The 26,649-nt window shown below is 43.1% G+C and overlaps 1 protein-coding gene across 1 annotated transcript in view; it reads right to left on the reverse strand.

Annotated features, from left to right (window-relative positions):
* Positions 1–26,410, reverse strand: part of RCBTB1 (RCC1 and BTB domain containing protein 1) — a 60,756-nt gene extending 34,346 nt beyond the window's left edge. Inside the window, exons 1-4 of the mRNA XM_049778788.1 lie at positions 26,356–26,410; positions 4,163–4,331; positions 3,665–3,815; positions 3,039–3,205 (exon numbers count right to left, since the gene is read on the reverse strand). Of these exons, the coding sequence (XP_049634745.1) occupies positions 3,039–3,205; positions 3,665–3,815; positions 4,163–4,288 (444 nt within the window). The 5' untranslated portion in view covers positions 4,289–4,331; positions 26,356–26,410. The remainder of the gene's footprint in view (positions 1–3,038; positions 3,206–3,664; positions 3,816–4,162; positions 4,332–26,355) is intronic.
* Positions 26,411–26,649: the final 239 nt, after the last annotated feature.

Here is a 26,649-nt window from a genome sequence, read left to right on the forward strand (position 1 = left end):
TCCTGTGTTCACAGCAGCATTATTTACAATAGCCAGAATCCAGAAGCAAAATAAGTACCTGAGACCAGATGAGCAGCTGAAGAAGCAATGGTACATTTACATAATGGAATACTATGTAGCTATTAGGAAAAATGAAGTCATGAAATTTGCTTTACATTGATGGATATGGATATTATTATGCTGATTGAAATGAGTCAGAGGGAGAGGAACAGACATAGAATGATCACACTCATTTGTGGGATATAAAAAAATTAAGGATAGTATGATAATAATAGAGATAAGGGCCAGGAGGTCCCCTAAGCCTGCCAAGAGGGATTTCTGAGTGCAGAGCCCAAAATATTTTTTGAAACAAGGCACAATGGAACATTTTCAACTATAAGATGAAATCTTGCCTTTAGGCAAAACTGTAGATAAAACTGGACAGAAATAAAAGGTGTCATGTTAAGCAAAACAAGTCTGAGGAAGAACAAATGTCAATGATACAAGGCATATAAAGAAGTTAAGCCAGTGAATGGACTGGATCTAGTGAAAACCAAACATTGGACTTTGACAAGAAAATTAAAGTAATGGAATAGTGGAGGGGAGGAAAATGTGATTCAAAGTGACAGAGTAACAGTGGTACCCAGCATGTGGTCATGGTGAGGTGCAGCTACCAAAAGCATTTGCATTAGTACTACCATGCCACCTTAATTACAATAAAATATTTTTTAATTTAAAAAGCAAAATCATGGTCCAGAGTGGTAACACAGTGGTAGGGCATTACCTTGCACACAGCTGACCCAGAACAAACGCAGGTTCAATCCCCATTTTGTTCCCTGAGCCAGGAGCAATTTCTAAGTACAGAGCCAGGAGTAACTCCTGAGTGCCAGTGGATATGCCCCCCCTCCAAAAACAAAAAAACAAAAAAACAAAAATAAATAAAAATTTAAAAAATGGGCCCGGAGAGATAGCACAGCGGCGTTTGCCTTGCAAGCAGCTGATCCAGGACCAAAGGTGGTTGGTTCGAATCCCGGTGTCCCATATGGTCCCCCGTGCCTGCCAGGAGCTATTTCTGAGCAGACAGCCAGGAGTAACCCCTGAGCACCGCCAGGTGTGGCCCAAAAACCAAAAAAAATAAATAAATAAAATAATAAAAAATAATGAAAATAAAAACCAAAGGCAAGGGCCAGAACAATAGCACATGGGTAGGATATTTGCCTTGCACACGGCTGACCCAGGTTCAATACCTGGCAACCCATATGGTTCCTCGAGCATATCAGGAGTGATTTTTGGGGGGGCGGGGGGGGGGGTAAGAGGGGTTGGGCCACACCTGGCACTCAGGGGTTACTCCTGGCTCTATGCTCAAAAATCAATATTGGCAGTCATGGGGGGACCATATGGGATGCCAGGATTTGAACCATTGTCTGTCCTGGGTCAGGCGTTTGTAAGGCAAATGCCATACCACTGTGCTATCTCTCTGACCCTGCCAGGAATGATTTCTGAGCACAGATCCAGGAGTAACTCTTGGGCACTGCTGGGTGTGGGCCATAAACAAAGGCAAAGACAAGACATTTTCACAAAAAAATCATCAGTGGGAACAACAGATAAACACAAAATGCATTATGCTTTGGAATATTATTCAGACTTAATAAAAAAGTGGGGAAAGGGTGAAGTAGAGAGATAGTACAGTGGGTAAGGCAATGGGCAACCACGTTTGAATGTCAGAATTCCATATGGTGCCCTGTGAATAATAGCGACGATCCTCAGAGAAAATCTAAGAGAAAGGTTCGAGCACTGCTGGTATGGCCTCAAAAAAAACAAAAACAAAACAACAACAACAAACAGGGGCTGGAGAGATAGCATAAAGGTAAGGCGTTTACCTTTCATACAGAAGGTCATCGGTTCGAATCCCAGGGTCCCATATGGTCCCCCGTTCCTGCCAGGAGCAATTTCTAAGCACGGAGCCAGGAAAAACCCCTGAGCACTGCCGGGTGTGACCCAAAAACCACATACATACACACACACACACACACACACACACACACACACACACAAAAGAGGAGGAGCTAGTACAGCAGTTTAAGGTAAAATGACTAGCATGTGCCTAATCTAGCTTTAATATCAACACCCCACCCTACCTCAGTATCATCAGGTGTGGACCTGGAACCCCAGCACAAACAGGGGCATCCTGGGCATCCCTGACTACAGAGCTGAGCACTATATCCTTGGGTCCTTGCACTGAATAGTCACCTTGGTTGGCTGAGAACAGCCAGTGGGGTTCCTGGACTTCCTGAGCACTGTTAAGGACTATGTTCCCACTACCACCACACACCCCACCCTTCCTCACAAGAGGAAATTCTGACTCATGTTATAATGTGAATGAAACCTGAAGACATTGTACTGGATGAATGAAATAAGCCTGTCACAAAAAAGACAAATAGTGAATGATTCTACTCATGATGAAACTATAATAGTAGTTCAGAGACCAAAAGTAGAATGGTGGAGTTCAAGACTTGAGGGAAGGAGAGAATGGAGACTTACCATTTAATGAGATCTGCAAAACTACAAGAATATTTTGGGTAGATGTTGGAGATGGTGTGTATGTATATTTTTTGTTTGTTTGTTTTGGGGACATCACCTGGTGACACTCAGGGGTTACTCCTGGCTATGCGCTCAGAAATTGCTCCTGGGGCCCGGAGAGATAGCACAGTGGTGTTTGCCTTGCAAGCAGCCGATCCAGGACCAAAGGTGGTTGGTTCAAATCCCGGTGTCCCATATGGTCCCCCGTGCCTGCCAGGAGCTATTTCTGAGCAGACAGCCAGGAGTAACCCCTGAGCACCGCCGGGTGTGACCCAAAAACCAAAAAAAAAAAAAAAAAAAAAAAAAAAAGAAATTGCTCCTGGCTTTGGGGGACCATATGGGACACTGGGGACTGAACCCAAGTCTGTCCTGGGTCAGCCACATACAAGGCAAACGACTACCGCTGGGCTATTGCCCCAGGCCCTGGAGATGGTATATTTTATCATAATTTAAAAAGAGACTAAAAGCAGGGCACTTACCTCTCCATCAGCTGCCAGAACCATAGAATGATGGGAGCCACATGCTACTTCGACCACTTGCTTGATCAAGAGATTGGTACAGACTTGGATGGGGGCGATGCCTTGATTGGTTGTCCCATTGCCAAGCTGGCAATATCCATTGTGGCCCCAGGCGTAAACAACTCCATCTACACAAGATGATGGCCACACACGAAGAATCAGCTCCAAGAAGAAATGGTAACTCCTATACCTTCCTGTATCCCACATTCATTTCTTACGGTATCAACATGAATAAGAAGAATCCCATTTTTGGTATTTATTTATACAAGTGTACAAGATCCAAAAGTTGCTTTATTACCACAAATTCCCTAAAATATCAGGTTAGAGGACCCCTTAGTTTGCTAAACTTATTCTCCCACAACTTTACAGAGTGCTGTCTGAAACTCCAGAAATTTGCATAATTAGAAAATCATCCATGATTGTTTAAAGAGTTACACTATGATGTTTTGTGAACTTTCCCATAGAAATGAATTAATTTATTATATTTGATAGTACTCTTTCCCCTCCTTCCCCATTCCCCCCGCCCTTAGTCTAGAATTTGAGGCTTAATTTCTACAAACTGAAAGTTGTCTTTGGTCGCTCTTTACCTTCAGTGTTGAGAAGAACATGGGGTCCACTCCCGTAACTAAGGCTTTTAATTTTCTTTCCACACAAGGCTTCTAGCTTTTTGGGTACAAGTGTACTCTGATTATCTCCGGTTCCAAGACAGTTGCTGTAGTTCAGTCCAAATACGAAGACCTGAAAAAACAAACAGCACTGCATTTTTGGGCCTAATATACTCACCCAAAAGATACCCTGAAGTTCCCTGCTCAGTAGGAAGGAGGTGGCTGCCAAGTCTTTCAGAAAAAGCCAGCCTCTATGGACATGATTTAAATCTGAAGGTATTTGGCAACTTTATGCACCTCAAAGAGCAGAAGGGAGAGAAGGGTATTAAATCAAGAGATCAAAAGAAGAAATTCTATCCAAGGCACACAGTGTTCCAAAACTTCAGGCTCTCTTTAACCCCCATTGTTTCTCACTCTTCACACTACACATTTTAAGCCCATCTCCAAAAGAAGCCCTAAAATGGGTTCAGAGAATCTCACCTCATCTTCATCAGTAACGTACAAGGCTTCATTGGCCGAGGTGCCAAAGACACATGCTTTCCGAATAGACGCAATTTCCTGAGGCGAGAGCAGGGTAAAGATAGGCCACTTTCCTACATCCACCATGACTCTGGCTTCAAGCACTTCTAAAAGTGAACCGGCATCTCTGCTGTAACAGAAAACAGCAATCCCCAAAATATTGTTAAAACTTCAATAAAAAGTTAAAAGGATATTAAAACAAAGAGAATCTATGTAAATAATAAAAAAAATTTTAAAGGATACTTTTAGGGGCCAGAGTAATAGCACAGTAGGTAGGGTGTGTTTGCCTGCAGAAGATCAATCTGGGTTCAAACCCCAAACCTCAGGAGTAAGACCTAAGACCTGCTGGGTATGGCCAACCACTGAAAAAAAACACTTTTCTCAAAGCAATGAAAGCTGATTCTAGAACCTGTAGTGTCACCTGGTTAAGAAGATCACACGTGGGGCTGGAGAGATATCATGGAGGTAAGGTGTTTGCTTTGCATGCAAGACGACGGTTCAAATCCTGGCATCGCATATGGTCCCTGGAGCCTGCCAGGAACAATTTCTAAGTGTAGATCCAGGAGGAACCCGAGTGCTGCCGGGTGGGACCCAAATACCAAAAAAACAAAAACAAAAACAAAAAAACAACAACAACAGGGGCCGGAGAGATAGCATGGAGGCAAGAAGTTTGCCTTGCATGCAGAAGAACAGTGGTTCAAATCCCAGCACACCATATGGTCCCCCAAGCCTGCCAGGAACAATTTCTGAGTGTAGGGCCAATAGTAACCCCTGAGCGCTGCCAGGTGACCCAAAAACCAAAAAAAAAAAAAAAAAAAATCACACATGCTCCCAGCAAGCATCAGGAACTTCCTCCACCTTCACAGCCAGGACTTTTCTTGTAAAGGGAGGAAAAACCTATCAGAATTTGTGATCTGTTTTGCCCAACAACAAACTATTGCCCAAGAATGAGGACCATAGTAAGACGCTGAACAGGGATGAAAATTTGGTTTCTTATCAGATCTTTCCCCGTGTGTCCCATGCCGAAGGTACTGAGACCAAGTGTAAAGTCACAATATTAGGTTGTCTAAGTTAACTCAACTGCATGCATTTGTAGGAATGGGAATGTGCATGTAAGAATATTACCTCTACCTTTCTTACTACCAACTTCCAAGATGCACAAAAGATTGCCCCTTCACCCCCACAAAATAAATAAATAAATAAATAAAAAATAAAAAGGAAAAAAAAACACTGCCCCACTGAGCCACTGTTTAGTGATAGGAATCAAATTCAATGGATCAGAGACAAAAATAGTAACAAGTATTTGCCTGTTATTAAAAGTGGATGAAATCACTCCTCCTTTTCATCACTTCTGATTGTAGGTTTACTTATTTCTTTACTTATACTGCACTTTGCCGGTGGCTACCCGTGCCATCATTTCCTTGAGCTCATTAAAAAAATATATATATTTTAAGTTTTGGGGCCACACCAGGCAGTGCTCAGGGATTACTTCTGACTGCACTCAGAAATTGCTTCTGGCAGAATTGGGAAACCATATGGAATGCCGGGGATCAAATTCAGGTCTGTCCTGGATCAGCAGTGTGCAAGTCAAACCCCCTACCCTATGCTATCATTCCAGCCTCTCATTAAATATTCTTAATTGGGGTCGGAGATAGTATGGAGGTAAGGCGTTTGCCTCTCACACAGAAGGTCGGTGGTTCAAATCCTGGCATCCCATATGGTCCCCTGAGCCTGCCAGGAGCGATTTCTGAGTGTAGAGCCAGGAGTAACCCCTAAGCACTGTTGGGTGTGACCAAAAACAAGATATATATATATATATTCTTAATTAACGTCATTAAAGTTATTATCTGAGAGGTTACAGAGCTGGGTGGTACTGGTATAATTCTCCATGCTGTTATTTCTGCTCACTGATAAGGTTCTATATACTTTGTTCACTGCACTTTTCTTTTGGTTTTTGAGTCACACCCAGTGAAGCTCAGGGGTTATTCCTGGTTCTGCACTCAGAAGTCACTCCTGGCAGGCTCTGGGGACTATATGGGATGCCAGGGATCCGAACCCAGGTCCATCCCAAGTCGGCCGCATGCAAGGCAAATACCCTACTGCTGTGTTATCACTCCGGCCCCTGTTTGCTGCTCTTTTAGGATGTATCTTTGTAGTCAGCACCGTCTGTAAGGGGTTAAACTGGATACTGAACAATTTCTTCCCTGCCAGACTTCCTCCAGAAACAGGAGGTATATAACTGGATGCAACGTGAGGTCTGATGAGCAGAGCTGTCATGTAGACACAACAAGAAACTTCAAGTGGCATTATGGCTGCAAGATGTGGATGTTGGTCTGAAAGGTAGAATGAGTCAGCAAAGGCTCTGAGATGTGGAGTTAGGTCTGCTGAGATAATGGAATCATATCTTTTTTTAATAAATAAATTTAAAGAATGAAACTGACATCTCTAAGTCTAACAGCTATTTTACCTTTAAGAATAATTTCAAATTGACCTCTTCTGACTAAATCCAACATTTAAAATATAAAAGTATTGACAACAATGTACACAACAATAATCGCGATTTAAACTTAAATTTCTGTTGTATGTAAAATAGTGCATAATTTCATAAAAGATCATGGTGATTTTTTTTTAAATCCCTGGAAACAAAAAACATGAAAACTGGAGCCAGAGAGATAGCATGGAGGTAGGGCATTTACCTTGCATGCAAAAAGACAATGGTTCGAATCCCGGCATCCCATATGGTCACCCAAGCCTGCCAGGAGCAATTTCTGAGTGTAGAGCCAGGAGTAACCTAATCTTCTATGCGTTGCCGGGTGTGACCACCTCCCCCCGCCCGCCCCCCAAGAAAACCATGAAACGTATTCAGTAGGAAACATGCCTCTTGAGGAGGGACAATGTCTCAATCTCAATGGTGGAGGGAAACATTCAACTGTGGAGGAGAAAGGGGTGCTGAAAGATGGTAAAGTATTATGTATGAAACCCTATCAGCAACAGTACTGTAAACCACAGTGAAACACACACACATACACAAAATGTACTTCTTGTAAAAGCAGACTTGTGGGTGGGAGGCAAATGGAATAGGTGGGAGCACTGGTAGAGAGTTGTGGGCAATGGTAAAGGAATTATTGTTGAAAGACTATGCCTGAAACTCAATAATAACTTAATAATTTCACAACGATTAAAAATTTTAAACAATAACCAAGGCCTACAGGAAAGGCTTGGAGGCTTAGAACACTTGCTTCACAAGTATAAGATGGACAGTTCAATCCCCAGTGCCACTACACTGCTGTCTGTGACCCCTGAAACCACTGATCATATCCAGGTATGTGCAAGAACTGCAATAAAGAGGTGAGACACCTGGAAAACACAGCAATTAAAAAGATATGTGAGCTCTAGATAAGAACTGGGTGCTGAAAAGAGGTAAAGTCATAGGATGTCCTTTCAGTAACAATACTGCAAACCACAATAAAAGAAAAAATGGAAGTGAAAGAAAAAAGAAAAAATGTCTGCTATTGAGACAGGCAGTGAGAACAGAAGAGAAAGCAGGAAGGAAATTGGGAACACTGTTGGTGGGAAATGTGTTAGGTCCCTTGTGCTGCCCACATGAATGAAGCACCGTTCCAGAAACTGCGATCTGGAGCCACTGGTTCCACAAAAGCATATGGTCTACACCTCCTGCCAGATATGCCTGACCCTGGTGAGCTCTCCAACTGAAAGAGGTGTACACGAACTGCAATCAGAAGTGCAAAGCCTGGCGAGCAGGTGTGTCAGCCTCACAGTGACCCCAGGCACACACAATCACCAGAATGTGCCTATGCAAAACTAATGGAGTGTGACTTTCTGGTGAGCAAATGTGCAAGTAAGGCAACTTTAAGTGGTGAAACGAGCCCTAGCAAGCACCATGGCCAACTATGCAAGCAACACAACCAAGAGCAACCCCCCTATCACAACAACAAAGGGAGGGAGGGAGGAAATTAAATCCAACTCAAAGCATATAGTCCCAACAACTGCACTAACATTTAGCACTTAGCACTTCTTTTATTGGGGGGGGGCACATCCGGTGACGTTCAGGGATTATTCCTCATTATTCTCTCAGAAATCATTCCTGACTTGGGAGACCACCTGGGACACTGGTGGATCAAACTGCAGTCTGTCCTAGATCAGCTGCGTGCAAGGCAAACGCCCTACCACTGTGCCACCGCTTCGGCCCCCATTTAGCAGTTCTTGAGCACAATGCACCAAGCACTTCTCTACTTTGACTTATTAATTCATTTAATCCTCATTTTATGGACAAATATTTTAGGAATTTATCTCGGCGGGGCCGGAGAGATAGCATGGAGATAAGGCATTTGCCTTGCATGCCGAAAGACAGTGTTTCCAATCCCGGCATCCCATAGGGTCCCCAGAGCCTGCCGGGGGTGATTTCTGAGTGTAGAGCCAGGAGTAGCCCCTGAGCACTGCTGGGTGTGACCCAAAAAACAAAAAAACAAAAACAAACAAAAGAAGGGACAGAGGCAATATCAGCAGTCATGCAGTCAAGAGTCGTGTTTAGTCTCTGCTCCACAAACAATCCAAGCCTTAAGAGTCCATGAGTCATCTTGTACACAAAACTTATTTTTGCTACCGGATTGTTTTTTCTTTGTTTTTGACTTATTTGTGTTCTTTGTAAAGTAAATACTTAAGTGCTTCTAGAAGTAACAAAAGAGATGCCTCCTCCAGGCCCCAGAGTATCCTGTCTTGAGTCTCTTAAAAACAGGAAAGAAAACACAGATGTGAAATGGTATGCGTATAGGAATGAGTAGGTAGCTAAGTCCCAAGAAAGCCCAGAAGTATATTTTCCTAAAATATGAACCATATCAAAACCAGTAATCAAACGTTAGTCTTCTATAAATATAAAAGTCAAGTTTGAATTTAAAAAAAAAGAGTAAAAAGGGGGTCCAGAGCAATAGCACAGTAGGTAGGGCATTTGCCTTGCACATGGCCAACCCGGGATAGATCCAGGTTTGATTCCAGACATCCCATATGTCCCCGAGTCTGCCAGGAGTGATTTCTGATTGCAGAACCAGGAGTAATCCCTGGGCACTGCTGGGTGTAGCTCCAAAACCAAAAATGTAAGGTTCACATTTATAATAACACAAGGAAAATATTTTCATTCCAAAATTAAACCATTTCCTGACAGCAGCACAATTATTGTAAAGTCATTAACCAATTATAGGCAACTCTGCCCTAGAGGTTAGTAATTACTGAAATAAACCAAGCAAACTTTCATAATGATGACTTACATGAAATGAGTTTAGCCACTGTTAAATTCCTTGATGTTTCATTTTATAAGCTATCTCTCCAAAAGCTTGTAATTTAACCGTCAATATAAAAAATAAGTCATATATTTTACATGTCTACATGCAGGGTCCTGAAGCCCCCCAGGGGGGCCCGGCCAGCAGGAATTAGCTGGGAAGGCTTCTCAGACGACTGCACTCCTATTTTGCTGAGTAGAAGAACAACCACACCTGTAAAAAATTTGAGAGAGGTTAATAATAAAAGATCCAAGGCAGCGTCTCACTGCTCAAAGACATTTATTGAGGTGTAACCCCTTCTTTTATAGTGAAGGAGAAGGGGGCAGTACAAGGTGTTGTCAATCATACTTTTGGCGCGAAGGCTCATAAGGAAGTGGGCAGTGGGCTAGGGCTGGATGACCTTTAAGCTATACTGAACGTGCTGTTTCAATGGAAACTTCTAGTGTCCTTCTAGCTGCATTCCTAATTGCTTGACTATCAGGAAATGGTGCAATATGTGCTTGCCTAGTGATCTTGAACAGACAATATAGCATATACTTATTGATAACAGCCTAAATTACTCCGGAATGTGGTCTTAAGGAATGGGGCCTAGTTTCTGATAACTGGACCAGGCGGTTTTTTCTCTCCTCCGGGCTTATAGCTAAATTAAGTCCTGCAGCTACATTCTTTTCTCTTAGCTCAGAGATTTACAGCAAGACTGCATATTGCTTTTAGGTGAAAAGCTGGGCTATGGCAGAGAGAACAGCAAAATGTCCTCAAACAAGTCAGTCCCCAACATCTACACACCTCATAAAATGAAAAGGCATTACTCCAAGACTAGCATGATAAAAAAGAACTAAGAATACTGAAGTGAGTCTCTTATTCTTGAATTTCTTTCTTTCTTTCCAAAACATTTTGGGTGCAGGGGGTGGGGGGTGTCACTCTTTGGGATGCTCAGCTAGCCTGTTAGTTCAATGGATGGTTTCAAAACTCAGTCAGAGATATAAATTGCTTTGACCCAGCAGTGTTGGGAGAGGGAACACCAAAGGGAAATCATGCAGTGTCAGAGATCTAACTCAGGTCCCTGAGCATGATGCATGTACCTAACCACTGACTTATCTCTCAGCCCAAGTAGTTCTAGATTATTATTATTATTATTATTTGAAAAAAGAACCATACCTTAGCAGTGTTGGGGCTACTTTGTGCTCAGGTGCTCGGGGAACCATACAATGGGACGAACTGAGCCCTGGTCTCCTGCATGCAATGTATTAGCTCTGCTTTCCATCCCCCAGAATGACTTTTTATCAATCATTAATGCTCACGAGAAAAAGATTTACTTTTTAATCAACCACACCTGACACTTTTTCTTTTTTTGAGTTTTTTTGTGAGGGGGGCACACCCAATGATGCTCAGGGGTTACTCCTGGCTATGCGCTCAGAAATTGCTGCTGGATTGAGGGACCATATGGGATGCCGGGGTGAACTGCGGTCTGTCCTAGGCTAGCGCCTGCTTGAGCCACTACTCCAACCCCGCTTCTGACACTTTTTATACAAAATTTTTGTGTAACAAGTCTACAGTTTTGTCTGAAATGTAACAAAGAATGGGGGGGTGGTGGTGGAGGCACTCCCAAATGCACAGAACAAGAGCAGTGGTTCTGGCAAAGCCTGTGATTTACCTCTGGCAACACAATGAAACAGAGCAGATAAAGAGCAGGAAGGGATGCACTAACAATGACCAAGAACCAGCTTCAAGAGACATCATTTCATTCTCACGAAGCAGTTCACTTGTTAAGAGCTCATAATCCTAGGGCCTGGAAAGATAGCATGGAGGTAAGACGTTTGTCTTGCATGCAAAAGGATGGTGGTTTGAATCCCGACAGGAGCGATTTCTGAGCATAGAGCCAGGAGTAACCCCTGAGTGCTGCCGGGTATGACCCCCCCCCCCAAAAAAAAAAAAAACCCAAGAGCTCATAATCCATCCTTAGCAGATGAAAAATAAGACTTAAAGGTGAAATGACTGTCAAGGTCACAGAGAACCGGCTTAGATAGAATGCAAGTTGTCCCACCCCTCTTAATTCCTCTATGAAGAACTTGAGTTTGGGATCTTCAGTAGCTTGCAGAGGTTTGAAGAGAGTTCAGTGCCCTCAGAGAATAACAGATAACCCATGAGGACCTCCTTTTTCCTTTGGCACTTGAGAACAGATTCTATGTTCCCATGAGCTATTCAGTGTCTATTAGTACTATCGATAATAAGCTGGGTTGGCTTTTCCTAGCAACTGACACTGCCCCTTAAGTGCTTGTGGCATGGGGGAATAAAAGGTTATTTTATTTTTATGTTCTATTTTTATATTCTAAAAGCTATTTTACACAGGGTGGACAAATACCAATCTTCCAACTTTAGAAAGCTACTTTGCAATAGGAAGACTCAAGAAGTAAGGTAGCAACCAATCTTATGATTCCTTCAAGAGAACACTTATCTTTCTTTTCTGTCCCCTAGGAATCAAGAATTAAGGGAGGATGGAAGAAGGTGGTGCACTTCTGAAGTATCAAAAATATAGGCTTCTTGTTTTTGTGTGTGTTGTTTTATGTTTTGGGGTGGGTTTTTTTTTATGAAATTAAGGTCTCAATATTTATCAATACTAAAAATGTAGGGCTGAAGTATAATCATGTAACTTCCACACAGACTACCACCCCCATTCTAACCAGATTATCTGCTACAAAGGAGCCACAAAAAGAACTTTAACCCTCTAGAACGAGCTTCTGCCTAAAAGCTTGCTCAGAACTGAGAGAGCAGCAGCGAATCAGTAGTTAGTGCCAAGATTCCACCTCTTCTAGTGTTATTTGGGGGGACATGAGTGAGTTTGTTTTTTGTTTTGGGGCCATACCTGCTGGTGATTAGAGGTTACTCATGGCTCTGCGCTCAGAAATCGCTCCTAGCAGGCTCAGGAACTATATGGGATGCAAGGGATCGACCCCAAGTCTGTCCTGGATTGGTCACATGCAAGACAAGTGCCCTACTGCTGTGCTATCACTCCAACCCCAAGAGTGAGTTTTATTCTTTGCCACAGAAGTTGATAATATTACAGGAAAGAAATGGAGCAATCCATTTTATTCAAATTTTTATTTGGGGGCTGTGATAGGTAGGTGGTACCAGGGATTGGACTTGGGTAAGTTTTATTTGAAGCAAATACCCTACCAATTATATTTACTCTCACCAAAGAATAATCCACTTTAAAGAGTTTATAGGTCTTCAGCATACAAGCCATAGCCAGATTTAGAATACTGAACAGTAAGGACAAACATGAAACATAGTACGTTTTTTATTTTTTTATTTTTTGGTTTTTGGGCCACACCCAATGACACACAAGGGTTACTTACTCCTGGCTATATGCTCAGAAATTGCTCCTGGGCTTGGGGACCATATGGGACGTCAGAGTGATTGAACTGCAGTCCGTCCTAGGCAAGTACGGGCAAGGCAAACACCACTGCTCCGGCCCCAAATGTAGTATTTTTAACTTGTAAAAAAAATTAATTAAAAATACCTACATACTGAAGATCCTGATTTCTAACATTTCTCAATTTCCTAAATTGTTTACATTTCCTAGCTTGTTCCAGTATTAATTCATTTATAGTCAGTTTTTAAGTCCAAGATGTTTGGGATAAAAAGCTAGGGTTCTGGGTAGAACTTTGGTATATAACTTAACAAAATATTGTCTATAACAGTTATGCAACAGCAAAAGGAATTCAATAAAATCTCCCCAGTTACAAAAAGTCAGATTTTACTGATTTCTTCCACACTTACTCTAATAAGATTTCTGAGTCTGAGCAGATGCTCTGCCTCTGATTTAGTTATCACATGTATTCTTCAAATGGTACCAAGCCTCTAAGAACCAACCTCATCATTAACAGTAACTACTTTAAAACTACTTCAATTTTTTTTTTTTTTTTTTTTTTGGTTTTTGGGCCACGCTTTGAGTTACTCCAGGCTCTGCACTCAGAAATCGCTCAGGGCATCTTCAAAGAGAAAACAGTATTCTCCAAACAAGTGGAAGCAGAGATTAACAGATAGAAATATATTAATCTGAGAAGCTTCTGCACCTCAAAGGAAATACTGCCTAGGAAATAAAAGCCACCCACAGAATGGGAGAAACTATTCACCCAATATCCATCAGATAAGGGGCTAATATAGAAAATATACAAAGTACTGACAGAACTTAACAAGAAAAAAACACCTAACCTCATCAAAAAATGGGGAGAAGAAATGAATAGACACTTCCTCAAAGAAGAAATACAAATGGCCAAAAGGCACATGAAAAAATGCTCCACATCACTAATCCTCAGGGAGATGCAAATCAAAACAATTGATGAGGTACCATCTCACACCACAGAGACTGACACACATCACAGAGATGTGTGTGCTGGCAGGGATGTGGAGAGAATACACTTATACACTGCTGGTAGGAATGCCGTCTAGTACAGCCTTTATGGAAAACAATATGGAAAAACCTCAAAAAACTGGAAATAGAGCTCCCATATGATCCAGCTATATCACTCCGAGGGATATACCTTAGGAACACAAAAATACAATTCAAAAATCCCTTCCGCATACTTACATTCATTACAGCACTATTTACAATAGCCAGACTCTGGAAACAACCAAACATGCCCTTCAACAGATGAATGGCTAAAGAAACTGGTACATATACACAGTGGAATATTATGCAGTTGAGGAGAGATGAAGTCATGAAATTTTCCTATACATGGATGTATATGAAATCTATTATGCTGAGTGAAATAAGTCAAAGGGAGAGAGATAGACGCAGAATAGTTTCACTCATCTAAGGGTTTTAAGAAAAATTAAGGACATTATTGTAATAATGCCCAGAGACAATAGAGATAAGGGCCGGAAGGACGGGCACACAATATGAAGCTTGCCACAAAGACTAGTGAGTGCAATTAGCGAAATAACTATACTAATAACTATCATGACCATCCAAATGAGTGAGAGAAGTAGAATGCCTGTCTCAAATACAGGCAGGGGTTGGGAAGGAGGGAGGAGGGCATTGGTGGTAGGAATGTTGCACTGGTGAAGGGGGGTGTTCTGTTTATGACTGAAACCCAACTACAACCATGCTTGTAATCATGGTGCTTACAGATTTTGTTTTTTTGTTTTTGTTTTTGGGCCACACCCGGCGGTGCTCAGGGGTTACTCCTGGTTATCTGCTCAGAAATAGCTCCTGGCAGGCACGGGGGACCATATGGGACGCTGGGATTTGAACCAACCACCTTAGGTCCTGGATTGACTGCTTGCAAGGCAAACACCACTGTGCTATCTCTCCAGCCCCTTAAATATTTTATATTAAAAAAAAAATAGGGCCGGAGAGATAGCATGTAGGCAAAGCGTTTGCCTTTCATGCAGAAGGATGGTGGTTCGAATCCCGGCATCCCATATGGTTCCCTGTGCCTGCCAGGGGCAATTTCTGAGCACAGAGCCAGGAGTAACCCTGAGCACTGCCATTGTGACCCAAAACCCACAAAAAAAAAAAAAAAGACTAGAAACCACTCCTGGGAGGTTCGGGGGACCATATGGGATGCCAGGATCAATCGCAGGTCGGTTCTGGGTCCACGACAACGTGCAAGGCAAATCCCTACCACTGTGCTATCCCTCTGGCCCCTACTTCAACAATTGTATGGTATAAGCTCCACAAGGAAGTAAACTGTCAGAGTTGTGCTGACACACCCATGTGCCTTGAACAGCTCCCATTCACTGTGTGTTGGGGGGAGGGGAAGACTCAAATCCAGGAGTGTCTAAACCACATCCCCAGCTACTCTTCTCTTTGGGGGCTGTGTACTACAAGATCTGTACTACTACTAAGCTTATGTACTACTAAACAAAAGGGAAATATTGTTCTGAATACTCAACATATTCTACAAGACCAAGGAACTTCAAGAAATCAGAATTCTCCACAAGGATTTATGCCACCTATCATAAAGATGCACCTTCAAGAGTGACAAGGAAATCAATCACAGCTTCACTTGGAGGCAGCCTAAGTGCTACTTTAGAGTTCGATAGGCAATTTTTTGCCTCTCCAGAGGTGTTAAACTTAGCAAAGAGAACAATAGTCACTTTCAAACTGAGCAACGCATGCAATAATGGCTACTAGAAGACTTTCTTTAGTCTCTCTTCCAAGGATCACTTTCATTTTATTCACAGAAGACTTAAATGATTTAAGAACACAGGGAAATTAGCAGCTCACTGCAAGTGTACCAAGTACTTCTCTGATAATATGTATTCAGGTTAGAAAAGCAAACTAAACAACCCAAGTGGCCATAGTTACTAGCAACAATAAAAAGATTCCTTTTATGAGGGCCCGGAGAGATAGCACAGCAGCGTTTGCCTTGCAAGCAGCTGATCCAGGGCCAAAGGTGGTTGGTTCGAATCCCGGTGTCCCATATGGTCCCCTGTGCCTGCCAGGAGCTATTTCTGAGCAGACAGCCAGGAGTAACCCCTGAGCACTGCCGGGAGTGACCCAAAAACCAAAAAAAAAAAAAAAAAAAAAAAGATTCCTTTTATGATATACTTTTCTGCATTTAAAAGAAAACTATACATGAAACCATCATGGTTCATTTCTAAATCTTGTAATTTTGTTCTTTATTGCACCAAACATACAAACTTTGCAAAATAGACCACATCAAAAGAGATCAGCCAATGACACAAATAAAATCATATGAATAAAACAAAATACCGTATTTTTTTTCTAATGAGTTCAAAGCTGGAATGAAGGAGCCAAAGTTCAAATCTATTTATGGTAGCATAAATCCTTCCTACCCGGATCTATTTCTAAAGTGATTCCATCCAGACTTTGCTAAATAAAAATTATGAAGTGTACTCTGTAATGGTCTAAAGTCAAATGAAAGGTTCAAGAAAAAGCAAGCAGAACCCACACCATATTCAGGCAATAAATGTTCACAGAATGTTCTCATGGCGAGCTGATAGGGAAGCTAATACCACCCACTCTCCTGCTCCCTAATGAACCTTCAGACAAACACAAAGAGAAACTCTCCACAGAGTATAGGTCCAAGCTCTAATGTAGTTTGTAACAAGAGGTTATATACAGCTATAGAACTGGGACGTATCAACCACCTTTAGAGAAAATAGGCACATGGAAAATATACATACCTACAAGTCTAGTAGAACTGAAAGAAAGTCAGCCAGACTGCAACCCCAAAGCTGGGACCTGATCCCAAGAGTAGTCTATCATCATGGATGTTAGTTCCCAAAGCAGGGAACTAACAGATCCGAACACTTTGGCTGAAAGCAGACCTTAGATGGGGAATGAGAATAGAATGCCTAAACGAAGCCTGAAAGTTGGCTGTGGTAGCTGTGGCTTTGTCAGGGAAGAAAGGCGAACTACTACAAGAAAACGGACCTGGAGAAAGCCAGGTAAGAGCCAGACTTAAAAGGTTCTGTGACTGGGTCAGTACAATAGTACAGCAGTTAGGATGCTTGCCTTGCACATGGCCTACAGGGTTTGATCCCCGACATCCTGTATGGTTTCCTGAGCCTGCCAGAAATGATTACTGGGTGCAGAGCTAGGAAAGCCCTGAGAACCATTGCTTGTGCCCTCCCTCAAAAAAAAGAAAAGGTTTTGTGACTAATTGTATTAAGCTGGGGTCAGCTGAAAGGGAAAGACAAAAAGCAAACATGCAGATCCCAGCTTAAGTGAAGTGTAAATTAATGCCACTCACAGCAGAAAATACAGCAGATTTCAAGAAAGAGTTCTACTCTCAGTACTCTTAAGTCTAGCTGACTATGGGCTATCAAAGTAGCTATACATAAGTACAGTTTTGTAAATCTTTTTTTTGTTTTTTTGTTTTTTGTTTTTTAGGTCACACCGGGTGATGCTCAGGGGTTACCCCTGGCTGTTTGCTCAGAAATAGCTCCTGGCAGGCACGGGGGACCATATGGGACACCGGGATTCGAACCAACCACCTTAGGTCCTGGGTCGGCTGCTTGCAAGGCAAACACCGCTGTGCTATCTCTCCCGGCCCCAGTTTTGTAAATCTAAAAATCAAGAAAGAGATCTAGATTGGAGATTTAGAAATCAGGAATAAGATGGAAAATCATGTGGAATAAGACGACAACTATGGGGCCGGAGAGATAGCATGGAGGTAAGCATTTGCCTTCCATGCAGAAGGTCAGTGGTTCGAATCCTGGCATCCCATATGGTCCCCCGAGCCTGCCAGGAGCGATTTCTGAGCGTAGAGTCAGGAATAACCCCTGAGCGCTGCTGGGTGTGACCCCCCCCCCCAAAAAAAAGACAACTATGGACACAATTCTAGGAAACTCCAACAAAAAGAGATAAAGAATACCCCTATAGAAGAGTTTATGGTATAGGAAATGAGAGAGGGGAAGAAAAGGAAAATTCAAGTGTTTAGAGTTTGGAACAACACACAATGGAGGTAATATAGTATCAGTGTCAGATGCTTCTGAGAGATGGGACAAGGATTAAGAACCAGAACCATAATTGGCTTTATTCAGTTTCTGTGTAAAAGTTTCCCTGAGGTTGTGGGTGGACAAGGCCATAATGCAATAGTTTGAGGTGAGTGAGACTAAGGGGTCAGAGCAATACACAGCCAGTAGGGCGTTTGCTTTTCATGCAAGGTGGGTTCAACACCCGCATCCCATATGGTCCAGTCTGCCAGGAATAATTTCTTTTTTTTTTTTTTTTTTTTTTTTTGTGGTTTTTGGGTCACACCCGGCAGTGCTCAGGGGTTATTTCTGGCTCCAGGCTCAGAAATTGCTCCTGGCAGGCACAGGGGACCATATGGGGCGCTGGGATTCGAACTGATGACCTCCTGCATGAAAGGCAAACGCCTTACCTCCATGCTATCTCTCCGGCCCCTCCAGGAATAATTTCTGAGTGCAAGAGCCAGAAGTAACCCCCAAGGGCCTCTAGATGTGGCCCAAAACAAAACGAAATAAATAAAATAAAAAAAAAAAAAAAGGTTAAGAGAAAGAAACAATGACTACAATTTGCTCAAGGAACTTGACTATGAAAAGAAAGAGGGACCAGAGTGATATAGTACTGCAGATAAAGTGTTTGCCTTACATATAGTTGACCCAGGTTTGATCCCCGGCACTCCATATGGAACCCCGAGCACCACCAAGAGCAATTCCTAAGCACAGAGCTGGGAGCATCCCCTGAGCATCACCAGTTGGGAGCCTCCTCAAAAACAGAAAAAAAAAAAAAAAAAAGAAATAGGGGTAAATGTCAAGAATAACAATTTGGTGAGCCTTTTCTCTTTAACATCTTAAGAGACATGAAAATGTTAAAAAATTAATGTGGGGGCCGGGTAGGTGGCGCTGGAGGTAAGGTGTCTGCCTTGCCAGCGCTAGCCAAGGAAGGACCGCGGTTCGATCCCCCGGCGTCCCATATGGTCCCCCCAAGCCAGGGGCGATTTCTGAGCACATAGCCAGGAGTAACCCCTGAGCGTCAAACGGGTGTGGCCCAAAAACCAAAAAAAAAAAAAAAAAAAAAAAAAAAAATTAATGTGAAGGATTCAATGGAAAGAGGAGAGACTATATTAACCAAGTAAAGTTTCTGAAACAGTAGGAGGGAATAGGATCTGATAAAGAGGTCAAAGATTAGAAGTTCAAAGAACCATTCATTATAACATAGAGAAGAATAGTACAACAGGTAACCACAAGTTGGGGCGATTTCTCTCTCATTCACTGAGTCTGCTAATTCAGTCTACATTTTCCATTTCCACCAGAAGTTTCAATTTCTTTATATTTTCACACTTTTTTTTCCCCCACTGGCATCAACTTAGTGGGTGTAAAGTAGTTTCTCATGGGAGAAGGTTGTTAATTTGCCTTTGGGAGCAATCTCTTTTGAGAGATGAAGAAAAGAGCAGAAGCTTTGTAATACAAGTCTGAACAGCTATCAGGAAGAATGGAAAAGAACAGGAAGCAGGAAAATATAACAAAGAAGGTTCGAAGGAGAATATGGGAAACCAAATGACTATAAAAAAAAAAAAAACATCTGATATCCTTTGAGACCTTTTTCAGGAAGTGAAACAAATTGACCTAACTAGAATTAGTAAAGAAAGCTGATCAGAGGATTTGCTCATTTAAGGGCAATGACAGAAGTGCTCCTAATCATTTGTTTCAAGATTTATATAACATGGGATCGGAGGCCAACACAGGAAGAACCCCAATTCAAATCTTGACATCCCACATGGTCTCCCAAGCCTGCCAGGAGTGACTTCTGAGCACAGAGCCAGGAGTAACTCCAGAGCACAGCCAGGTGTGAACCCCCCCCAAATATATATATAACATACTCCTCAGGAAAGGTAGGTTGTGGAAGATTTACTTTCCTTGACCCTCATGCCTATGTGCTCAATGCAGCAATCTTCCATTGGGCATATAAGAAACTAAACTACAATCAGAGTTTTTGACTTCATCTCAAGGTATGTAGAGGGACAAGTGCCAGCAACCCACCATTATCACCTCAATGATGGGTAATTCCTTATTTATTTATTTATTTATTTACTTATTTATTTATTGGTTTTTGGGTCATACCTGGCAGCGCTCAGGGGTTCCTCCCAGCTCACGGCTCAGAAATCGCCCCTGGCAGGCACGGGGACCATATGGGATGCCGGGATTCAAACCACCGTCCTGCATGAAAGGCAAACGCCTTACCTCCATGCTATCTCTCTGGCTCCAATTCCTTTATTTTTTATTTATTTTTGTGATATTTATTTTTCAGATAATGATGTCACAAAGTTTTAACTTAAGACTGACAGTTCAGGGGCCAGAGCAACAGCAAAGCAGTAGGGCGTTTGCCTTGCATGTGGCTGACCCAAGACAAACCTGGGTTCAAACCCTGGCATCCCATATGGTTCCCCGAGTCAGGAGCAATTTCTGAGCGTATAACCAGGAGAAACCCTTAAGCGTCACCAAATGTGACCCAAAAACCAAGAAAACAAAAAAGAGAGACTGAAATAGTACCCTAGGAACTATATACCCTAGGAACATAAAAACACAACACAAAAATGCCTTCTGCACACCTATATTCATTGCAGCACTATTTACAATAGCCAGAATCTGTAAATAACCCAGATGCCCAACTGTGGTACATATACACAATGGAATACTATGCAGCTGTAAGGAAAAGTGAAGTCATGAAATTTTCCTATACATGGATGGACATGGAAACTATTACGCTGAGTGAAATACATCAGAGAAAGACAGACACAGAATAGTCTCACTCATCTGTGGAACTTAAGAAAAATAAAAGACATTACTGTAATAACTCCCAGAGACAATAGCAATGAGGGATGGAAGGACTGGCTCATGATATGAAGCTTACCACAAAGAGTGTTGAGTACAGTTAGAGAAATAACTACACTACACTGACAACTACCATGACAATGGTAGTGAGTGAGAGAAATCGAATGCCTGTCTCAAATGCAGGCAGGGGAGTGGGGAGGTGGGAGATCAGGAGCATTGCACTGGTGAAGGGCGGTGTTCATTTTTATAAATGAAACCCAACTACAAACATGTTTGTAATCATGATGTTTAAATAAAGATATTACTTTAAAATAAAAAGACTGATAGTACAACCAGTTTATACCTGCAGATTGGAACCAGTCCACAGATCAGCAACTAAGTGCTACTGACACTACAAATGTAGCCAATCACACAAAAGAAAAGGATTTCTGGATGGTAGCACAGCAGTAGGGCCTTGCACACGGCTGACCTAAGACGAATGTGGGTTTCGATCCCAGCATCCCATATGGTATCCCAAAGCCAGGGTTGATTTCTGAGTGCATAGCCAGGAGTAACCCCTGTGCATCACCAGGTGTACCCCCGCCCAAAAAATAAGAAAGAAAAGGATTTTTTACTTAGCCAGGTACCTTGCAGGGCATGAGATACAGCCATAGTCTTCCACTGAACTCAGAAAGATATCCCTGCAGAATATGAGGCAGTCATTTCAGGACTACAGTTTCTTCTGACATTAAAAAGAACGTCTTCGGGGCCGGGCGGTGGCGCTAAAGGTAAGGTGCCTGCCTTGCCAGCGCTAGCCTTGGACGGACCGCGGTTCGATCCCCCGGTGTCCCATATGGTCCCCCAAGCCAGGAGCAACTTCTGAGCGCATAGTCAGGAGTAACCCCTGAGCGTTACCGGGTGTGGCCCAAAAACCAAAAAAAAAAAAAAGAACGTCTTCGCAGTTGTTCTTTGCTGTGAAGATACACTTATCTCATAAAAGCCAGTGGGGCTGTAGGATAGATAGACAAAGGGGGTCTGAGGAGAAAAGATCTCAGACACTACAAGGATTAAAGTACTTGCTTCGGAATCCACAGGTGACACAGGTTCAATCCCAGCACCGCATATAGTTTCCCAAGCACCACCAGGAGTGATTCCTGAGCACAGACCTATAGTAGCCTCTGAACACCACCAGGTATTGTCCCAAAACAACAAGAATCTGAATAGTCTTTCCTATATAAGGTTCATTATGTTCTGAAATATATATACACATCATATATGTACACATCATATATAAGTGCCTATGGATTTTTTCTTTTTCAGTGCTATGAATGATATCCAGGACTTCATATATGCAAGGTATGTACTCTACAGACACTGAACCGCATCCCTCGCTTGACTTCATTTGGTATACTACACTCGGAATGAGCTAGATTTGGATATCACAAATTTTATTACTTACATTCTGAAATCCCACTACTTGAACAAAGCAACCCAGTAAACTGGCAAAGAGAAAAAGACTTAGAGGAGGCTCAAGTGATAGAACAGCAGGTAGCACATTTGCCTTACACACAGCCCTCCTGGGTTCATTTGGTTTGGTTGGGGGGGCTTTTCAGGGGGCCACACCTGGTGGCGCTCAAAGGTTATTCCTGGCTCTGTGCTCAGAAATCACCCCTAGCAGGCTTGGGGTGGAATATGGAATATGGAATACTGGGAATCGAACCTGGGTCCATTCCGGGTCAGCTGCGTGCAAGGCAAATGCCCTACCACTGTGCTATTGCTCCAGCTTTCCACCTGGATTTGATCACCAGCATCCTATATGGTCTCCCAAACCTGCCAGGAGTAATTTCTGAGCACAAAGCCAGCACTAACTCCTGAGTTTTGCCAGTTGTGGTCCAAAAACAAACAAAAGAATAAATAAAAGAGACTTATGGGCCTGAACACTGTACTTTAGATAGATATATATTCTCTATTCTGTACTTTCTTTTTTTTTTTTTTTGTGGTTTTTGGGTCACACCCGGCAGTGCTCAGGGGTTATTCCTGGCTCCAGGCTCAGAAATTGCTCCTGGCAGGCACGGGGGACCATATGGGACGCCGGGATTCGAACCGATGACCTCCTGCATGAAAGGCAAACACCTTACCTCCATGCTATCTCTCCGGCCCCTATTCTGTACTTTCTAAGTTTTCTTTCATTCTTTTTTTTTGGGGGGGGGGCCACACCTTGTGACGCTCGGGGTTACTCCTAGCTATGCGCTCAGAAGTTGCTCCTGGGCCTGGAGAGATAGCACAGCGGCGTTTGCCTTGCAAGCAGCCGATCCAGGACCTAAGGTGGTTGGTTTGAATCCCGGTGACCCATATGGTCCCCCGTGCCTGCCAGGAGCTATTTCTGAGCAGACAGCCAGGAGTAACCCCTGAGCACCGCCGGGTGTGGCCCAAAAACCAAAAAAAAAAAAAAAGAAGTTGCTCCTGGCTTGGGGGACCATATGGGATGCCTGGGGATCGAACCACGGTCCATCCTAGGCTAGCACTCGCAAGGTAGACACCTTACTCTAGCGCCACCTCGCTGGCCCCTTCTTTCATTCTTTTATTGAAAACTTTCATCAGGGAGATCACATCTAGTGGTGCTCAGAAACTACTCCTGGCAGTGTTCAGGAGACACTATGTGTATCAGGAATTAAACTTGGGTCAGCCACATGCAAAACAACTGCCCTACTGACTGTACTACCGCACTTATGTCTATATTACAGAGTAGTGTCATAGAAAATGTATTAAGTTCATATTGTGGTTCAAGTATAGTACTGAGAGGCCAGAAAGATAGTAATGATGGGTAGGGTGCTTGCCTTGCAAGCACTGATCTGGGTTTGATCCCCAAAAGGCCCAATGGTCGGTCATTTGAGTCCCACCAGGACTCCCTCCCAGAGCACAAAACCAGGAGTAAGCATTAAGCACCACTAATTGTGGCCCCCAAACCAAAAATAATTATGATGTAACTGATTCTGTTAATTATCTGACTTTCTCCAGAAAGTCAAGTTTGGATAAACTCAGACCATATTCATGGTATATGTATTTTTGAGCAATTCTCAACAAAGGCACAATTTGTCACTTTTTTAAACACATATATTATTTTAATTTGTAACTTTTTTTTACACACATATATTTCTTTTTTCAGGGGGTGGTTAGGCCACACCTGAACACTCAGGGGTTACTCCCGGCTCTAAGCTCAGAAATCACTCCTGGCAGGTTCAGGGGTCCATATAAAATACTGATCGAACCCAGGTCAGCCACATGCAAAGCAAACACCCTACTCACTGTGCTATCGCTCCACCAACCCCCAAATACATATATTTAAAAGCTCATCTGTGGCTGGGTACTCGAGTAGTTTCCAGGTCTTGGCTATTTATTGTTAGTGGAGGTGCACTAAACACAGGTGTATGTACTTGTGCTTTTGAATTAGGTTTTCACACTGTGGACCAGCAGCAACAAACCAGAGCCATTGTTAAATGCAGGATACAAAGAAAGGATGGCATAAAAGCAATAAAAGGTCTTCAAATATGAATTCCATCTTCCCCGGTTTGACCTTCAGATTAAGAATCTAAAGTATCTCAGCTTTGACAACTTGAGCTAGCTAACTTCTAAGCCTTGTTCATAGTGATACTATACATGCACTTTTTTTTTTTTTAATGTTGGTCACACCTGGCAACGTTCAGGGGTTACTCCTGGCTCTACGCTCAGAAGTCATTCCTGGCAGGCTCAGGGGACCATATGGGATGCCGGGATTTGAACCACCATCCTTCTGCATGGAAGGCAAATGCCCTAACTCCATGCTCTCTCTCCCGTCCCTCTTTTGTTTCTTGTGGTTTTTTTGTTCGTTTGTTTTTGGGGGGTCACACCTGGTGGCACTAATGGGTTACTCCTGGCTCTGTGCTCAGAAATTGCTCCTGGCAGGCTCGCACCAGGATTCAAACTACCATCTGTCCTGGATCAGCTGCGTGCAAGGCAAATGCCCTACCGCTGTGCTATCTCTCTGACCCTAGAAGCATTTTTTAACTTTAACAAAATCTTAAGAATTTTTTAAACTGCAAATTCGGCAACTTTAGGATTAATGGCTATTTTCTGGAATTGCCATAATCTTTGATCTCACACACATACACACACACACACACACACACACACACACACACACACACACACGTCAATGTGAAAGAAACTTGAAAGAAAGTTGAAAGATTAGCATCTTTTCTCTTCAAGAGAAAATAAAGAATAAAAAAAAAAGGCCTGTCTAAAAGTATGCATATAAACAGACTGGTATCCATAGGCTAGATACAGTCCACAGCTTAGCTGCTATAATAACAGAATCTAAATATACAATTACTTTATCCTGAGAGCAGGGGGCAACTAAAATTAGCCAACCATCGCTCACTTCAAACGGATACTTTCTAGAGTTAAAAGCTCCAAATTGCCATCCATCAGGGCTGGATCACTTTTTTTCACTTCTTTCATCTCTATGTGCTGTTAATAACCCACAGCACACATCCGTTTCAGACACTCCAATTCTTGCCTCTCCCCTACATCTCAACACACATACCCCCAAAAAATAGGTTAAAAGACTAACGAAGTGATCAGACATCTTTAGACAGTTATAGTAAAGTTCTGTAATCCCAGCTGCAACGAGCCATCGGTAGTAACTTCGGAATATTTTACATGTGAAGAAATATAAAAGAAAATCCACTTATGAGGGAAGAGAGCGCACTTCGATAGTCATCACATACATAAAATATTGCAGATTAACTGAGGCAGCCAGCACAAGAGAAATGTCATTTCATTCGTTTCACTGAGTTCCTGGATAAAGCTCCTACTAAGTGCACCAAGTCCCTTGGACCGAGTCCGAATAGTGGGAAATGTGATGGGAGCGATGGAGAGACTAAGGCTAGGCATTGCCCAAAAAGGAGATGCTAAAATTTTGTTAAGTACCAGGGGAGGAATGACCCCTGAGTACACAGCCATGATAAACCGTGATCACAGCTGAGATCCAAAACACTGAATGAAAAAGAGAATTTTTCATTCACTATTTTTCATGGATAATTTTACCATGCTGTGTGAAAATTCATAGGAAAGAGTGTATCAAGTATCAGTGATTTCTAATATGCAACAAAATTAAACTGCTGAAAAAAAAAAGAAAAGTACCAGGGGAGGATGCAGGGAGTCCGCCTGAGGTTCCCCCCCTCCTCCAAAACAACGCTCGGAGCAATGACAACCTTCAGCCCCGAGCAAAAATTCTTTAAAAATCCTGTTCATGCAACTCCAAAAAAAGAGGGTGCAAGGGAAAACTTTCCCATCCCCTTCCCGCAACCTTTTCTCTCCAGCTAGAAATAAAGAAACGCCAAGCAGAGGTTCAATTAACAGTCTGCCCAACCAGATGCAGCGCCCCGATGGGCCGGGACCGGGGAAACCGGGGCCCGCAGCCGGAGGAGAGAGAGAAGAGAAGAGAGGCAGAAGTAACGGGCCACGCCGGTCCGGCCCTTCCTTTTGGGAAGCGGGCGCCGAGAGAAAGGCAGGGCGGGGAGCAACAGCCGCTCTCCCGCGAGCTCGGCCCCGCGTCGCACTGCTTACCCGGGGAAAGATCAGCAGCCGCGCGCGCCTGCCGAGCAGCGGGCCCAGGAGCCGGGATCGCAGCGGGGGAGTCACCGGCTACTGGGGGCGTCTTAAGGCCGCGGGCGGGGCAAGAGGAGGCAGGTCAGGGGGCGGGCCCTGCGGGTCACGTGGTCGCGCGTCACGTGACGCGGCCGCCGCCGTCTCCGCTCCAACGCGGGGACTGAGCGCCCCGGGCTCTGTGCAAACCGATTGGCCGTCCAGTCCTCGGGGCTCCTCTCGAGGCGCTCGGTTGCCAGGACTCGCTTCTCTCCG

The sequence above is a fragment of the Suncus etruscus genome, chromosome 8, assembly GCF_024139225.1.
Source record: "Suncus etruscus isolate mSunEtr1 chromosome 8, mSunEtr1.pri.cur, whole genome shotgun sequence".
In the NCBI taxonomy this organism is placed as follows: Eukaryota; Metazoa; Chordata; class Mammalia; order Eulipotyphla; family Soricidae; genus Suncus; species Suncus etruscus.